The following is a 17,773-nucleotide window of genomic DNA, read 5'->3' on the forward strand; positions in this document are numbered from 1 at the left end:
CATGGTGTTTTGAAATACAACCATACTTCTCCTTCGCTTCCTGTTTTGTTAGCTGGATATTCAGGGAAAAGCACGGGAAGAGCACTTCTAAAAACCGCAGCTGAGAACGGGTTTAGACCCAAGGAATGTAAAGAGCACAGAAAGAGATCTAGTAACAAAGGAGCAAGAGGAGCAAGGCTCCTGTGCAAGGGGTGAGAGCACATCAAACATCTTGAGCTTTTCCAATCCCTAGGAGAGAACTTTTCAATTAAATCTTGAAATAAACTGGAAGGTAGAAGAGGTGTTTGAGAAAACATTGTTTGTTTGTAAAAACATAGCTGGTTTATAAATCTCCATATACAATCCAAAAAATATACTGATGAAAATATTGATAGAGGGAAAAAAAAAATCCCTGTTTGGGGAGCATGCTCATATCTTTGCAATCTGTAATTCTTACACCATTTCTAAAAACAGTCTCTGGTGACCCTGACATTAAAATTTCTGTTGAAACCTTACAGAAAACATCACAAAAGTAAAAAAAAAAAACCCACCCCAAAACACAAAGCCTGCAAACAAAGTGCACAAAGTGCATTCTTTTCCTCAAAGGCCCATTTTTCTGTATAGCTATCATTGTGTTCATCACCTTCTTGCACCATTCTTGCACTTTGCCTGCATGCGATGCCTTGTCCCAAGAACCTTACTAACCAAAAGCTGATGGATATCTCCTTGGAATGCAGATACAGCTATATTACATTAAAGTATCATGTATTAGGATAAGTTTCATCGTTAAGACTGTTTCATTACTTTCAGACTTGAGTGTCATTCTAGAAATCCAGCTTATAGCCTTATACTACTATTATCTACTCAGGACACCTAAAAAGGAACCAATCATTTAAAGTCTATGGAGAAATCTGGCTTAAACAAATATAAGCAAAGGCTGTATTAGTGCTTCGACTCTTTTTTTGTTTCTCTTAATCTTTAAATTATAATGCTTTCTATTGAAAAAGTTTTATGACTAGAAAAGTATGTTGCATAAGGAAAGGGCTATACCTAAGCAAAATCTTTCTAAGGCATTGTTGTGGTATTTGTTGAGTATGAAAGGGATTATCTTTATGTATTGCTTGACATATCTTACATAAGACTGAAAATGTTCTCTGGCATGTAGTCAGTAATACCTTTTCTATGTTCATGAACTGTTTGCCTCCTGACTGAGCATCTCAGAACCCCCATTTTCTTAAATACATCAGTTAATTAACTGAGATGCCAATTATATTGCTCTGAAAACCTAGGGGTAAATTAACTATACAGTGGTGCAAACAAATACCTTCACTGCAACATAAGCAAGCAAACTATCTCTTCTTGAGGTAATATTTTCTCGTATACTCACATGGGATTTCAACATCCCATCCAAGAACTGGAAAAGGACCTCCTAGATGGCAGAGTCTGGACCTCATTCCGTTTGCGGGAATCATTTATCTGAATACAGGGAGATTTGTAAACAAAGTTTAGTTGGTGAGCTGGCTGAAGATCCCAGGTTTTCTTCTCCACAAAAAGCATTGTGTTAGAGCAGAATGAGTTTGTATTCCATACGCACAAAACAATTTTGCATTGCAAATTATGAATGGTATTACAGAATTGTGTACGTGCAGCTGCAGCCACATTTGACAAACCAAAGAATCTGAAGCAGGGAATAGTTATAATCAGAAGTGGCTGTGTGATGCCGATTCCATAGAATATTCCCTATTGCCCACGATTTTGGTAGGTGAAGGGGAAGAAAATTGCTTACCAGGTAGCAACATCAGCAACAAAATCTCATTTTCTGTCAGGCTGAAACATAGCTCGGGGACAGTGAACTAGATGTTCACCTTTTAATTTCGTCATTAAAGCAACAAGTGAGTAAATGTACCCATCACAGAAGTGGTGGTTTGAGAGCATAGATTTTACTAAGACTGAATGCGCATGTACAGATGGCTACAGAGTCATGCGATGGCTTTGCTCAGGTGTTGATGTGTCCAGATGTAAGGCACACTAGGTCCACAAGCTGTCTCACTCTGTTAGCCCAGAACAAGCTAAATAGCCTGGCTGGTTCGTTCTGTCTGCCTATTCACAGCTAGTGGCTCACACACAGCTCCACATCATTTTCTGATTTGCAAGTTCCAGATCTGGGCACCTCTTATAAAAAAGTCATCACTCATATCCTCTATTTCCACATTTTTCAAAGTGGGGATTAACTTTTGCCTGTGCCTACTTCCAGTGTGTTGTGTGTTCCTAAACTCTTTTACAACACGTTTGACTTTTCAATTTTTGACATAAAAAATAGGTAAAGGATCATGAGCTCTAAACTTCAGCTCCTATCTGAATCTACAATAATATCCCAATCTCAATGAGTCTTTAAATTGCTTTTGTTTCTACGAAAATAATCCTGGAAGTACACCCTTTGTAACATTTGGGAAGTCAAAGCTGTACCTCATTTAAAGGAGCTGAGGAATTGATTCTGGGAGTTTCTGCTTGTGATTGTGAGAGAAGGGACATCTGGGCAACTGGGAAGCTCAACCAGCATCTGAATGTGGGGAAGTTATGGATGCTTAAGAGGAATGAAGGGAGAATCAAAGCCATATTTCTGAATATTTGGGAGAGGGAAGACTTTAGTGTATGCTTGGATGGCTAAACAGAAGATTTAGGAATTAAACACACTCTGACTAGAGAAGAAAGTTATGCCAGAACTTAATCAAATAAAATGGCAGATTAAGAACTGATGGAAAAAGAGAATTTCCCTAGGGCTTCCTATTGACAGCTGCTCTGTTTCTCCTTTCTCACCAAGTAAATACAGAAAAAAATATTAACGTGGAAAAGTAGAGAGAGAAATGGGATGATCCTTAATACTCTGGTAACAAGACTTCTTAGACCAGTGCAATTTTTCTATTCTCTCTTGACATTTTAAATAAGATTTATGTGCTGGTAGATGTTTCAGATTTTAACTGATGACCCACATAGTGTAATATGTCAGAAGAGCATTTCTCTGTCGACATTTTTCTGAATGAGAAATGTGCTACACAGCATGTACTACTAAATGTTAATAGCTCTAAAACTACACAAATTGTAAATTTATTGAATTGTGTTAATAATGAGATGAATTCTTGAACTATCCACAGAATTCTGAAAGAGCTGTAACCTGATCAGAATTAAAGGTGCCCATAATCCTCTGAACTGACAGGCAGAAGAGGCCACAGCCAGATGATCTGGCTAAGGAGAAGAAGCTGGTCTCCACCTGAAGAGTAGACTGCTTTGGGTCGTTTTATTAGATTAAAAGAGAGAGCAGCACTTGAGGTTACATGGTGATGCTTACAGTGTCTCCCTCATGTCATTACATAAAAAAAGTTGCACTTATATTTAGAAAACAAAATGTAAGTTTCTAACACTAATAACTGCAAGCAATGACAATGAAAAAGTAATAAATATTCATGTCTACAATAAGCTTAAGCAAGTGTTTGAGGTGTCAGCTGCTAGCTGTAGGTCAGGATGGGGCTGTCTCCAAGGCACATGATTGGGAAGAAAGGTGTTGGGATGTGTAAGTCCCAGACCAGCAAAGACTTTGGTGAATGGCACAGAGGAATATGGACCAACCTGGTCCACCCTGTGCCAGGGAGAGTATGAAATGTGTGCTGCTTCTCTGGGAACAGAAATGGTTGGGGTCAGAAGGGGATGTGATTTCTCTTAATTCAAGTCTGGATGTGGTCTTTTTCTGAAAGCTTGTAAATAAAAAAAATAAAAAAAAAAAATAAAAAAACAACCAAACTCAGAAGAGAGATAATATATTAGATTTCTTTTCTGTGTTTCAGAGAGTTGATATCTCACCCTGGGTTTAAGAGACTGTTGAGTGTCTTCTCTGTTTATGAACTGCTGTTTTCACTAGCTTATATAGTCATTTTATTACACTCAGAATGAACATGATCCTCTTCAACTACAGATATCTAGTAGTTCACTATAAAATGCAATTCAAGTGAGAGAAGAAATCAGAATTTGCTGTGCCTTAACAATGCCATGATGGCATTGGCAAGCATAAACCAGAGACTGTTTCTGACGATTCTGATTTATGAGCTCAGTGTGAGCAGCACAAAATATCTGAAACACTGGGCGAACCAAAGCCTGGGGGGTTCTCATGTGGGGGAACTCCTGCACTACATAGATGGGAAGTGTCCTGTGTCCTGGTGTTGAGTTGGATGAGGGTTGTTAAACTTCTGTCTTGGAAATTTGCCCTCTGTCACCCTTGTTCTAATCTTCCCTGGAGAGAGGGACAACAGAGGAATCTATCTTCTTGGGGCCTGATCCATCCCAGCATGATGCTGCGCTTACAGTGATGTAACTCCATCGATACGAATGGAGCTCCTGCCATGCACAGCTGGAGCAAAGCAGCAGGTTCTCGGTCTCTTATCTACCTCTGTGAAAAATAAAATCAATCGTTCCACTGCTCCACATTTCCCTATTAGTATAGGCAGAAATACTGACAGGTAGTGAAAAAGTGTTTTTGTACCGTCATATGACCTTGAGCAGTTTGCCTTGTCATTTTTTTGTTATTTTCATCCAGTCCACTATGTAATCATACAGTGGCATCACAGAGAAAACCAGATTCATGCAATCACACTCCTGCATTGATAATGGGTTATACATTTGCAGCTATTGATTGACTGCAAGGAAAATAAATTGAAGTAATACAGGATTTGAGAAAGCTGCTGACTACAGGCAACTGAGTCTGCAATCTTTTGGTATATGTCTTTGTTTTCCCTTATTTAGATATCTGGAAGACTGCAGAAAGAAATTTTCAGGCATTCCAGACAAAATCTATTGTATTCTAATCCTAACTAAATTGCACAGTATCACTATAAGTCAAAATCTGAAATAATGAAAGCTGAGAGGCCACTCTAGTCGCCACATTTGAATGACGCCAACTTCTTATGAAGTTTAGTGGCCTCTACCGAGTGGATGAGGGACCTTGATCTGTATATATCACAATGAACAACCAAACAAAATATATCACTACTCTTCATTGGTAGTATTACTGCAGATGTAAAAACTGTATCATAACTTAACTAACACTCCAACAGTATGCTCTCCCTTACAGGGAAGGCTGAAGCTTATTTGCAGGATGCATGTATCACCTATATCATCTGATAAAGACATAAAAGATTTCCCTTTCTCAGGTAGTCAGTCTGATCCCCTTACTAGTTACTAACATTTAGTTAGGAGGAAAGCCCATTTAATTATGATGCAGTAGAAGGAGCTCAAAGCTATAATCAGGTCTCATTTTGGAAATTTGTCAGAGAGGTCATTCAGCCCTTCACTGTCATTTCTGTTGATTTCTGGTCCCTGAATCGAATTTTCTAAAGGCAGTAATGATCATCTATTACTGATAGTTTTCTATGGGGATATTTCTTTCATCTTTCTCTCATTCATTTTTAAAAATCCTTTGACCTCTCCTATCTTCTCATGCTCTTTTTGCTGATGTCCTCCCTGCTTCACCATCTCTTTTCTTCCATTCTGTGTAGCTCATCATTTGTCAGCCTTACTTTGGACAGTAAAATCCATATATTTACCAACTGCTCTACTAAATACCATGTATTTACCTGCTGATGTCCATAGCTTGATCCAGTACCATTGTAAAACTCCAAAACATTATGCTTCAGGGCAACAAACACTCATCAGCCACCAGTAGAATGACACTGTTTATTAGCCAAATAAACACAACTTCAGATGCCAGGATTTGGTTTGATCTAGTCAATGCTCTAACTTTCATTTTGACCTTTGCCAAGCATCTTAATCTCTTTCCTTGTTAACTATGGCTGGTTTCTACATCAATAGGAGTTTTAAGAAAGTGATTAATATTTATATTTAAAAGGGGGAGGTACATCCCGCATGGGGTTAACCCTAGAACCAAGTGAGGTTTTTTGTTCAGGATCCAATATATTCCGTTTCCTATGGAGTGAGTATGCCAGAACCAGTTAAAAATAGCTTCTTCCATTCATTAGAGTCTGCAGACGGCCATTAATCTTCCTGAAAGTATTGATTCAAACTACTCGTCTCCACTTTCAAGGCCTTTCACAGACTACCCTCTCCCCATCTATCATCCCTCCTTACACAACTGAAAAGGTGGCTGGCTTTGTAACAAGTGGGTGACAGTTACAAACCAGCAGTCTTTCTAACATGCTGCCCCTCACGTCTGGAGGGAGCTGTACACAGCATTAACAAAGCTTTTCCATTTGTCTCCTTTAAACGCTTTCCTAAAACTTTCCTTTGCCATAAGGACTACAAAAGCATTACATAGTTATACACTGGTGTGATGGGACGAGAGTCTCTCTAGGACACGATCTTGCTGAGGACCATCTTAACATTGTTTATTTCTCCATCTCCAACATCTATCTGTCCCAAACTACAATGTCTCTTCTTACTCCTAGACTGCAAGAGCTTGAATGAAAAGTCTCTGCGTTACTTACTGTCTAGGAGAACATTTGCTAGCACACTATTGCAATATAGACAGTTAATAAGAAACAAATATTAGCTCAGGTGGTTAAGAACTGTAGGGTGCACCACAGAAAGGTGTACAGTGCCAAAACCTCATGGACTAGTGTAAGCCAAAAATTAGGAAACCAGCATGGCAAGTGGTTTTGCCTGGCTGCAATTTGACCCCTGTAAGCCCAGTGCCTGACCTTCACTGAGACTTACTACCTTAGGCTCAATGTTAAGCCAGCATAAATATATTTCATCTATTGAACTGCCACCCTGTAAGTTTCAGTATTGCAGTGCCCTGTGCATCCAGTGCTGGTGTTACCCCTAGCAGATAACACCATGTCGTCTCTATGCCAGCCAGCATAAATGTGCCCTTAGTATATACAGTAGATTAACTCTTTTACTTCTAGAATCGATGTTCTGTTGTTTGCTCATAAGCTAAATGTTCACTGCAGTTCCTTTAAACTCCAGACCAGTAAATTTGGCTGATATATATCTTCCTTCTGCCCTAGTTTCAAGATCTTCCCAAAGCCATGTGGACTTTGCTGGAAGAAATATTGAAGATGCTACAGGTTCTCACCAGGAAGATGTTTTAAAGACATCAGGAAACATATATTCCCTTCTTTCTCAAACCCAAATTCCAAGACAAGAAACTACATACTTTTTAGAAAGAAACCCCACAGCCATTAACACCCCATCCCTTACAATGAAAAGGAAGACTTCCCAAGCTCTGACACCATCAGCAAAAAAACCTGATATGGAGTTCACAGCACCTGAGAAACAATCTTTTTTTGAAAAAAGTGATACACACAGTTTCCTTCTGCACGAGGAGCCAGACCCCAGAGCCACAACTGTCAGTGTGACAACCCATACCCCTCTCCATTTTAAACAATACAAACCAGGTACAACACGGACTGTTCCTTCTCATTGTAACACAAATGCAAGTTCATTCTTTGCAAGGCCACATGCTGTTCAGCAAACTCGTTCCAAGTACGGCTATTTTCCCAGGAAATGGCCTGGTCGAGTTGCAGTCTCAAAGACTAAGCCATCGCAGGATTTCCCAACAGAGCAGCAGAGAGCATCTCCTTCAGCAACACGCCTCACCTCCCCTTTCCATTTAATAAGTTCTTCCCTTGACACAGCTCCCTGGAGTGCCAGCGTCCCACCAGGGTCTGCTCCCCAGGAAAGGCTTCCAGCACAGACCACCACAGCCGGAAAGGCACACAACACAGCGATGTATCATGTGGAACTGCCAGAAACCAGCGGTGGGATGCATCAGAAAGTCATCTGCGCTAATATGCCGTGCTTTACCGGTGTGCAGTGCGAGCCAGCCGAAGATGGAGGATTTAAATGTGGGCCTTGTCCCACTGGATACAGCGGTGACGGAATTACATGTAAAGGTAAGGGGGAAAATCCTCTTTAAAATTCTTTTATAACTTCAATTCAAATAACTCTCCAAAGTAAAATTTATTTTGATTATAAATTTGCAGATTTTTCTAGCTGAGATCATTCTGGTTTTCCAAGCCAATTATATTTCAAAATAATAGACAAACATTCTATAACTTTGAAAAAGCTTTTTCAGCTTACAAAAATGACATATTTATTTGATAATATCTAATCTATTGAAACCAGGGGCAGATTGTGATCTTGCTTACCCTTGCTTAAGGCCAGATTCATTCTACTGAAGTCATTACATTTGAAAACATATAAAACTTCTGTGCGAAGTAAAGGTGACTCCATTTCTCTATACAGCACATATTTTAGGAAAACCTAGTTGTTCTACTACCTTAAAAATTACTTTTAAATATCTAATACCTTAAATACAAAATTGAATTTGTCATCTGAAATATATAGCACCGGAAGGGTTTTCACAATATATTGACTTATTTATTAGACAGTATTAGACAGCTTAGAATACCTCCATAAAACAATAGTATTATGCACATTGTTGAAACAATGAATTCCCTGACTTAGCTATCATTAATTACACCTTTTGTCGAAATCCCTCTGATAAGTTGATATCTTAATTAGCCTTTCAGTACACAAAGCAAAAGTCTTTGCATCATTTATTTCTTTCTCTTTCATGTACGGTTTCTCGCGCTCTGCACATGGAGCAGACCGGCGTGGGGGGTCTCGGCCGCGCTGCGCTGCACTGCACAGCTCAGTGGTGGGACCTCCCAGGGATAACCTGCTGTGAGCAAGGCTTCACAGGGGTATAAAGCCCCCAGCAGTACTGCAGCCCTCTAAGCTCAGAGAAGTCCTGGAGATACATGACAAAATGCATAAGAAAAGGTTACTATAATCTTGGGTGCTACCATTTTTGCCTGTTTGCACATTTTTTAAATGCCCCTTCTAAACGACTTAAGGTTACTTCGCACGAAAGACCCTATCTTTGACATCGGTTTTATACCTGGAGCTGGAAAAGTACCAAGGAGCTCCTAGTACTGGGAAGCCCAAAGCAAGTTTGATTGCAGAATGGCCTCCCCTCAAAGACCAGGCCCATGTACATATGAATATTTACGGATATGGGCATACAGCTGCTTTGTGGGTAAGTATATTTAGTATGCCCATCAGTATAGTCCTTAAAACGTAAATCTACCTCTACCTTTCACTGTCTTGCAAGATGAGATGTTTCCTTCAATTACTGGTGCTACTGAAAATCTCTCTGGAGAGTCCTTAGGATGAAATACTTTATTGCCAACATCATTCTCTGTCTTGAGGCTTGATGACACAATACACAAACATCCTTTATTTGTCTTTTGTCACTGACCGTGTCACCTGACTCAATAATAAGCCTGCCTGCTCCCTGCTTTGGCTTTACCCCGAGCCCCTCTGGGCACCTTCACGCACCTCCTGGAGCATGGCCAGAAGGGTGAAGAGCACCCATTGTACCTCCAGCCGCTGATGTCTCTTCCCATGTCAGCTGCAGCCGATTCATCATGACAGATGAAGCTGAAAGATGAGGACAATTCCTTGGCTTAAGGCCTGTCATAACCTCTGCTATCAGCACCTTACAATGCCGCCATGATTGTACCGACTTCCCTCAGAACAGTAGTACCCTCTAAGAACAGGAGACAGCAAAATTGAACGAGTGATCAAAGCTTAGAGGAGCGAGATAAGCATTTGCGAAATCTTCAGGCTTTTATGCAACATCCGTGGCAAGTGAGCAAAAAATGTTGGCAGCCTCAGACACTATTGATAATTGTCACCATCCTATTTAATATCAAAATTCATCAAGATAAAAGAAACAGCCCATCGGTAGCAAGTTTTAATACCTGTGGAGCTTGAGGGGATATGATCTTTGTTTAATAAGAGTGTCTGAAAAGACTCTAAGATAATAAATACTTTACTAAGTTATATTTATCTTGTGACAGAATGTAAATTTTTTTTTCCAGTTCTGCAGTTCAAAATCAGGCTTTGAGGACTGGTAGGGAAAAAATAAGCAGCATCCTGAAAATGAGTTTCTCTTCTAAAATAAATCATACCAAATTTTATTTCTGTGATATTGTTATCCCTTTGGACAAACCCATCTGTCTCCCTGTTATGATTTCTTTGGAAGTCCGCTCCCACTACTCTGTCTTCCTGATTTCGGAATCACAGACTCACAGGAGTCCAGGCTGGAAGAGAACTCTGGGGACCACCAGGTCCAACTTCCTATCTTATTTTGTAAGAACATAGCTAGATGTCTGTGTATTTGGCTTATATTCAGGCATCTAAGCTGAGATATGTTCAGATGCTCTTAGCAATTTCCATTTAGATCACTCCCTTCACTACCAACAACTTTGTCATCTGTAAAAAGTAGGACCTTGCTTTTACCCATCTCGCTTTGGCATAATAAGCATTACAGAATCTTAATTCTCTTAATTCCGGCTAATTACTCTGCAGATGAGCTGAGATGAAGTAGTTCCTCAAGGCTCTGCTCATCACTCCCATGCTCCTTCCTATAGCTGTCCAGGTTCTCAGCTTGTAGAGCTCTTTCACCTTCCTGCACAAGGCAATATTAGCATTATTAGTGGCCTAACGTTAAGACTAGTCTGCTAAACAGGCAAGGCCTTGAAAAACATCATTTCAGAGTAGCATTTGGGAGACTGCCAACATCACCTACACAATAACAAAAAAATAAGCAGGAGAAATAAGGCCTACCACAGTCCACTGGATTGTCCCGCATATTCTCTGGCAGAAGATGCTTGCTGGCCTTTATGGAGTCAACTTAGCCAAGAGTTCCTCTGATGATGAGGGAGGTTACTAAATGCATAATTTCCACTCTGAGTGTCCTTTTCATGTATACATACCATAAAACCAATGCATTACTATGGTACACTCCTAGCAGTTTTACAGGACAGCACCTATCACCTGCCAAAGCACACTGCAGAAGTGCCTTATCACTTACAGAGCTTTACATATTTCAGCTCAGTATGCAATAACTGAGCAAAAAAACTAGTACTTTGATAACATAACTAGTCCAAACAGGATTGTTTTCAGAATGTTTCTAATACTCTGCCTAATGTATTACAAGTGGCACATGCAACACAGCACTTTGTAACATTTGAGGCTAACGCTCCGAAATATTCGTTAGTGTTGTTAGTCACCTTAGAGCAATTACTCGTCATCCTGCCTCTTTTCCCCTCTCTACAACAGGGACATAAGATGCTGCATCCACTGGACAAGGAAACAAATACTGTCTTTTCCCCGGACTCGGTTTGTTCACCAGGGTCTGTGCATATGGCACTGTCTGAGAGCAGCTGTTCTATTTCTTGAGCTCCTTAGGGTGCCCTAAGGTGGAACATGTCCTTTCCGTTCAATAACAGTGTTGAATTTAACAAAAAATTCTGCTCTGGGCATCATTGTTGTGCTTCTTTCCGAGAGACTTAAACCTGAAGCCTGAAGAAAGATAAGAATTTAAGCCAAATTCCCCGTCATCCTTGTTTTTATTTCTCTAACCCCAAGTTCATTCGATAAGGAGTGTCTGGTTACTAAAACTGTACGATTAAAAAGTCAAAGACTCAATTCTGTAGAATACGGACAATTATTTAAAACTATTTTAGATTACATGACAGTTAAGGACTATTAAATCTCTAGTGTTTTAGTAACCATAAAAGTTCCTCAGAATTTCTATGGAAGATGAAGTCATACTACTTTAGAAACATTTTCTTAAAAATATTAAGTCAGTAAAACTCTGGGATATTTTATAGGCTTTGCATGGTATTTTCTGATGGAAAGGGAAGTCTAGAACAGTGGTAGTTGTGTTTTCTGCTCAAGAGTTAAAAACACAGCATTGTCCTGACATTACAAAACCACTGTTCAAATAATTTTCAAGATAACAGGAAAGATGGAGTAGCTGGGAAAGTATTACAACCTCAGGATGCACAGCTGGATGAACTGAGGCAAAAAAAATCAGGTAGCTGACATTTGTCTGTTCTGACATTTTTACACCCAAAGAGTTCTACCATATCAGACCAAAAGTTCTTCCCCTATCTCCAATAGCTACCAACAGCAGATGTCTGGCAGTGCATGGGAAAGATATAGGGATACCATCCAGCACAGTCTCTCAGCAAGTTATGGATCACGTGCTTCAAACAGAAAAGGTGATGCATTTGAACAGTACCCTGTTCAACCTTTCCAGGCCACATCTGATTTTGCAGTTTTCTATCCTATCCCCCCAAGTCATGTCTTTCCCAAAGACCTAATCTATCTACTTGTTCTTTGTACAAAAGCTCTTCTATAACTTTGCTTATCCCTGTCACCTTTTTTTGCATCTTTTCCAATTTTACTGTACCTTTTCTGAGCTGGGGGATCAGACCTGAACGTGGTATTTAAGATGCAGCTCACCATGGATACAGACCACAATAAAGTCTGGCATTTTGTGCTTTACTCATTTCTTAACAATTTCTAACACCTTATTTACTTTTTTGACTGCAGATGAACACTCAGCTGACATTTCACAAAACAAAATCCATTAGTACAACCTAACCAGAACTCTTGTCTGCTTTTGCATTCCCAATTTATTCAGTCAAGTTAATCTTGTTAATTTTCTATTTGCTATGATGGGTATTTATTTCGTAACTGGGCTCTGGACTGCTGGACTATTTAAATATGCATATGAGTTATTTTAATTGCACTAATACATGCTTTAACCCTATGCTTTATTTCCTTTATCTGTGTACCTTACATGCAAAAGAAAGGCTTCCAACCGTATCTGCTCAAAAGGAAAACCAATAACCTGGCTAGCCTGCAACATAACTTTCTTTTCCTTTTTTTCCCTCCCTTGCACTGCACATATTCAAACTTCATCTGTACATTTAGGAAATTAGATTAATGCATCTTTGAAAGAAAATAAATAATGTACAATGATTGCAAGAAACAAGGTAGACTATGCTTCTTCCAGTAAATTTCCAAATTTTTAAATGGAACTGCAGGCAAGGCTTTTGTACCTCTGAGCCTTGTTTTAATGGCACATGCCCAGGACCTTACGTGCTGGACATCTTAACTTGCTGTTAAGATGTTAAGCAATAACTCTGTCCTGGAAGCCATTTGCTGATTAGGCTATCGAAAATGGAGGAAACAACACAGCATCTGGTATTCCTGAGTACCCCCAGAGTCATCGTAGAGAAACTTATAAAAAGTGCATGATCTCATTTTAATGGAAAAAAGTAGTTTCGGGATATTTCCCAAAAAGCCCTTTCAGAGAAAACAATAATGGACTTCTCCATTTTCACCTCCAGATTTTGAATTATAAACATAAACATACATACATTTGACAGCCAGATTGACCATTTGCAGCAATGTTTTCCTCTTTGCTGTCGTTTTATACCATCCAAAACTGCTAAGTATAAAAACACTTCAATACCTTTGTACAATTTAGAAAATGTTTATGGAAAAAAATATTCATTCCAGAAGATGAAAGATAGAAGTTTCAGAAAAGAATTTGACACAAACAGTATATTTCTATTTTGGAGGGAAATGTCTTTTAGGTGAATATTACTCTCGCTCTCACATTGCAGCCAGTGTTCAGTTTTTATCTTTTGCTATTCACCAGTAATAGAATAGTTTTAACCATTTTACTATTAAATGTCACCATAAGAGCTAAATGTTTTAATATCCAAAATACCATGTTCTTTTCTGACAGTTCAGATGCATCTCAAAATGTGTAAAGGCCAGATGGAAAGAATTGTGTTCGAATGGACACATTTGCTTTAAGTGCTACATACAAAACATGCTGAAATAAAGCATAATATGTTCAAACGTCACCGTGCTTGGCATAGCACTTAGGCACCTGGAAGCTTTAAGCAACCATCGTCCTACAGGAAAGGCAATCACATCTCACATACTTCAAAAAGAGCGGCACATTTTTCCCAGGTTTTGTGTTTCCCTGTCTCCATGCAGAAAATATTACCTAATTCTACCTACTGTTAATTTCTAATTGCAAAGAAACTCCTTTGTAAGCAAGCCCTGTGCTTGCCCAAGCCCAGAAGGATGGAGATGTTTCAGATGGATGTGCGTGCAGCGGACGGGTCGGCACCCTCCTTTCAAAGCCCTACGCCTGTCATTAACCTCAGTGAGATACAGCGTAAGCCCCCAAATGCTACTGGTGGCTTATAAATATAGTATTGCAATTTTAAAGCAGTAACAAATTTCTTTGAAAACAGTTTCAATTTCTTTCCCTTTCTTCCACTTTCCATTTCATCATGGACTGCTACTTGCCGTTCACCCTAATAGCATGAGACCCCGAGCTGCATGAGTCTCTGACCTGCTCCAGCAGCTGCTACCGGTGGCTCAATTAGAAGAACTTTAGGAAAGTTTAACGCTAACTGCTTAAATGGGTCTAAATCAAATCTATTTAGTTGTCCAGACAATGCTGATTTTTTTTTATTCTTTTTTTCTCCCAGATGTACACTTCAAATTTCAGCTAAACACATGCTGATTTGCAAATGTCTAAACCTTATAGCCCATGAAATCAAAACTATATTTAGCTTAATGACATTCTCAGCATGTATAGTATGGATCTAAACTATATCTAGTCAGTTTTCTGTTCTCATGCATGTCAAATCCTGAAGTTATTTTAATGCAGCATTGAAAATTTCACAGTTAAAACTATATGGTAACAGGAAATGTAAATACCGAGGTACCTGAAGAGCAGATCTAATACCAAATATATTTCTTCAAAGCTATTTTTGTCAAAATGCTTTATTTAAAGGTACCTTCTTGGAGCTTGTCTTTTTAACTCCAATTGGAAAATGTGTGGTGGCTTTCGTAAATTTTTGTATACCAAAGTTCATATGCAGTGGCTTTATCCGAAGGCTTGGTGATATCATCAGAGGTGAGGAGGCCTTCAGTGCATGAGCTTTGTTTAAATTGTGTGGTGCCACAAGTATTTGTCCTTCATTTAGCTTTCCAGTTACACAGTCCATTTTCCAGTTTTAAGAGCAAAACATGGTACGTTGGGGGTTTTTTTTCCCCCTTGTAACAATACTTGAAATGAAAGATGCTTTGTTTCAGATCTCTTTAGCTTCATTTTGCATTTTCCTTGGAATAACCTTGCTTAGCTTCATATCCATTACAAAAGACAAAACTCTGCCAGTAAAGTGTGCCAAAGTACAACATTTTTCTCTGTATTCACTTCCCAAGCACATGGAAAGATATTTTTCATTCTGTTACGTGAGGTGGCTTTTTTTCTGAAGGAGGGAGAGCCAGCTGACACACACGCTTTGCTCTGCTCCTTCACACAGCACTTCTTAGAATAAGTGCCAGTGGTTGGCTTCTGCCTTCAGTGGTCTTCTCTTCTCCTGCGTTCAGCATACAAAACTACCTCTTCTTAGAGGGCTACAAATAGAAGTGTTCATGATATCAGATGTCAGGTATCTACCTTAGATGTGAGGTTTACAAGGCTAAACCTTCCAGCCTCCCTGCACAATAAAGCCACTAGGCTCATAACCATCAACATTTAAAAAGCAAACAAGTCTCTTCAGCAAATAGCGTGTTTCAGGAGCTGCAGTACTTTCCAGCTTTACGCAATACACCTGCTCGTCCTCTTTCTTCCACGGAATGATATTGCATATTGCAATATGTCAAGAAATCATAATCTACCTTGCTGGTTTGTCTGCAGACCTCACGCTATTTCTTAAACATTTAAATTGTTGCTTCAATGTTTGTCATTTTGCTGACAAATTTCCATACGACTCTTTTCTATACAGAAGAAACCATGTCCGCTTTAGTGTAACTTCTGACGCCTGTTAAGGCTTACTGAACACGCGCAAGGCAAATTTGTAGAGAGGGATGGGCAAGGTCTTTAGTATTAGCTACATTTGTACCTGATCCATCCTTAGACTTCAAAAATACATACTTAAAAATGTGCATGCTCAGAAGTTAAATATGACTATGTTAAAATCATTCCCTTGCAGACATTATATAGCTAATTAGTTAGCGCTGTATTACTAATGTGATACTACCTACATTTTTCCTGCAGTGTTTTCCTCAGTAGCCAAATTACTTGTTGGGTTAATAAAACGGTATGGGAAAAGTAGTAACAAGTGCTGTGCTCATAACCACACAGAATGTAATATTTGAACTGTATTTTTTTTTCCTCATGTTTTATTCTTGCAGTGCAGTGTGATCCACCATGTGAGCATGGAGGAACTTGTCTATCTCAAAATACTTGTTCCTGTGCTTATGGATTTGTTGGTCCTCGATGTGAAACAAGTATGTATGAACTTATTCAGGCTTTTCTCCTCATTACATGTTTGAATTTGCAGAAAATTAGAAGACAAAAAAACCCTTTTTTTATTTTTCTGTATTTCCCCTTAAAATGATGATTGAATACAGCAAGGAAATCAAAGTATAATATATTGAAGTAATACAGTAGCTAAACTATTTCAGAGCATATATTTACCAGCAGCATACTCGTATTATGTAAAAATATGCACATCTATATGAACATTTTCTACATAAAAGTGCTTCTGGAAAAACAAACAAACAAACAAAAACCTCCATGTTATTTATAGCAACATTCATGAAATTCAAGGTTGTGTGAGTGAATGCAGTAATACTAATTTCCAGAACACAGAAAGACTACCATACCTATCAGGAGTCATGTTATTGTGTGACACAAGTTACAAAAGAGGTTCAATACATAGAACATCTGGGAAAAAAACCAGCCTTCAACCCCTTCTATATTAGCTGAACGGTGAAACGTATGCAGTTTCATTATTACAGTCCTCACTGCTTATTTAAATATCAGGTTGCCCTTGACAGAAATATAATTTTATCTCTGAACCAGAGTAGCTGGAATACTTAAAAAGCAAAGAATTGTAGATGCAGGACTTCTAATAGAGAAAGAAAACCAAGGAAAGGGACAGATTCATCCCTCCATTTACCTCTTGGACTAATACCATTAGTTATTTGCTGTAATAGAGCAACTTTAGGATCTGCGTTGGTGTTACCGATAAGAGATTTTGATCCTTTGCATATTTTCCAGTGGTGTGTAAAAGACACTGTCACAATGGCGGGGTCTGTGTGTCACCGGATGAGTGCAAATGCAGAAATGGATGGAGCAGCCCTTCTTGTGAAACAGGTAAGTGGTTAGAAATGGCTGCTCTCTCATGTCTTTTGCTGCCTGAAATCCATGTGATTCCTGCAATTCAGCAGTGAGACTGGGAACTGCTTAAAGAATTAAAACATAAGAACAGGAGACCTAGTAAAGGGCAAGACCTCAGAAGGCTTTGAGTTCATGTAAGTATTCATAAGTTGAGATGCTTATCTAAATCTCAGGGTCATGTCAGGGTCAGAGAAAACCCACGAACAAAACCTTTTTGCATTTTTTTAAGCTTGTGCGATTCTGGAGTTTATTCTTAGCATGCACAAAAACGAAAATAAAGCTATTCACCATTTCAGAAGTTACAACCTCACTAGGTAGCTTCTGCAAATGAGAATAATGCTCACTGGGTCCTTGGAGAGATGTTGATTTACAGTCTCAGCTGCAGTGGACATAACCTCACTCCGTGTTGGTCTTGTTCACGGAGAGCTCAAAGAATGAGTCCTGCCCCACACCCGCAGTGGCAGGGATGAGGGCAACGCAGCCATCGGCACTGCTCACGATCTGTGCAACTTCCAGTTTTCATTGCCTTTAACCCTACACGTTTCTCTCAAGATATGATGGTGGGGCAGAAAGAAGGAGGGTTTGGGTTTTGGTGATTTTTAACGGTATGCAGTCAAATCTGCACTTCAAAGTCCAGTTTATGGAGACAGGAATAGAAGGAGGCCGGTTTAAGTTAGGACAAGAACGTAAGCAAGCAACCGT

General features: G+C 39.2%; 1 protein-coding gene across 1 annotated transcript in view; it reads left to right on the forward strand.

Moving 5' to 3' along the window:
• Positions 1–17,773, forward strand: part of LOC104032488 (von Willebrand factor D and EGF domain-containing protein) — a 181,548-nt gene that overhangs the window by 133,988 nt on the left and 29,787 nt on the right. Inside the window, exons 21-23 of the mRNA XM_075710358.1 lie at positions 6,993–7,880; positions 16,081–16,176; positions 16,952–17,047. Of these exons, the coding sequence (XP_075566473.1) occupies positions 6,993–7,880; positions 16,081–16,176; positions 16,952–17,047 (1,080 nt within the window). The remainder of the gene's footprint in view (positions 1–6,992; positions 7,881–16,080; positions 16,177–16,951; positions 17,048–17,773) is intronic.

Source organism: Pelecanus crispus, chromosome 5, assembly GCF_030463565.1.
Source record: "Pelecanus crispus isolate bPelCri1 chromosome 5, bPelCri1.pri, whole genome shotgun sequence".
In the NCBI taxonomy this organism is placed as follows: Eukaryota; Metazoa; Chordata; class Aves; order Pelecaniformes; family Pelecanidae; genus Pelecanus; species Pelecanus crispus.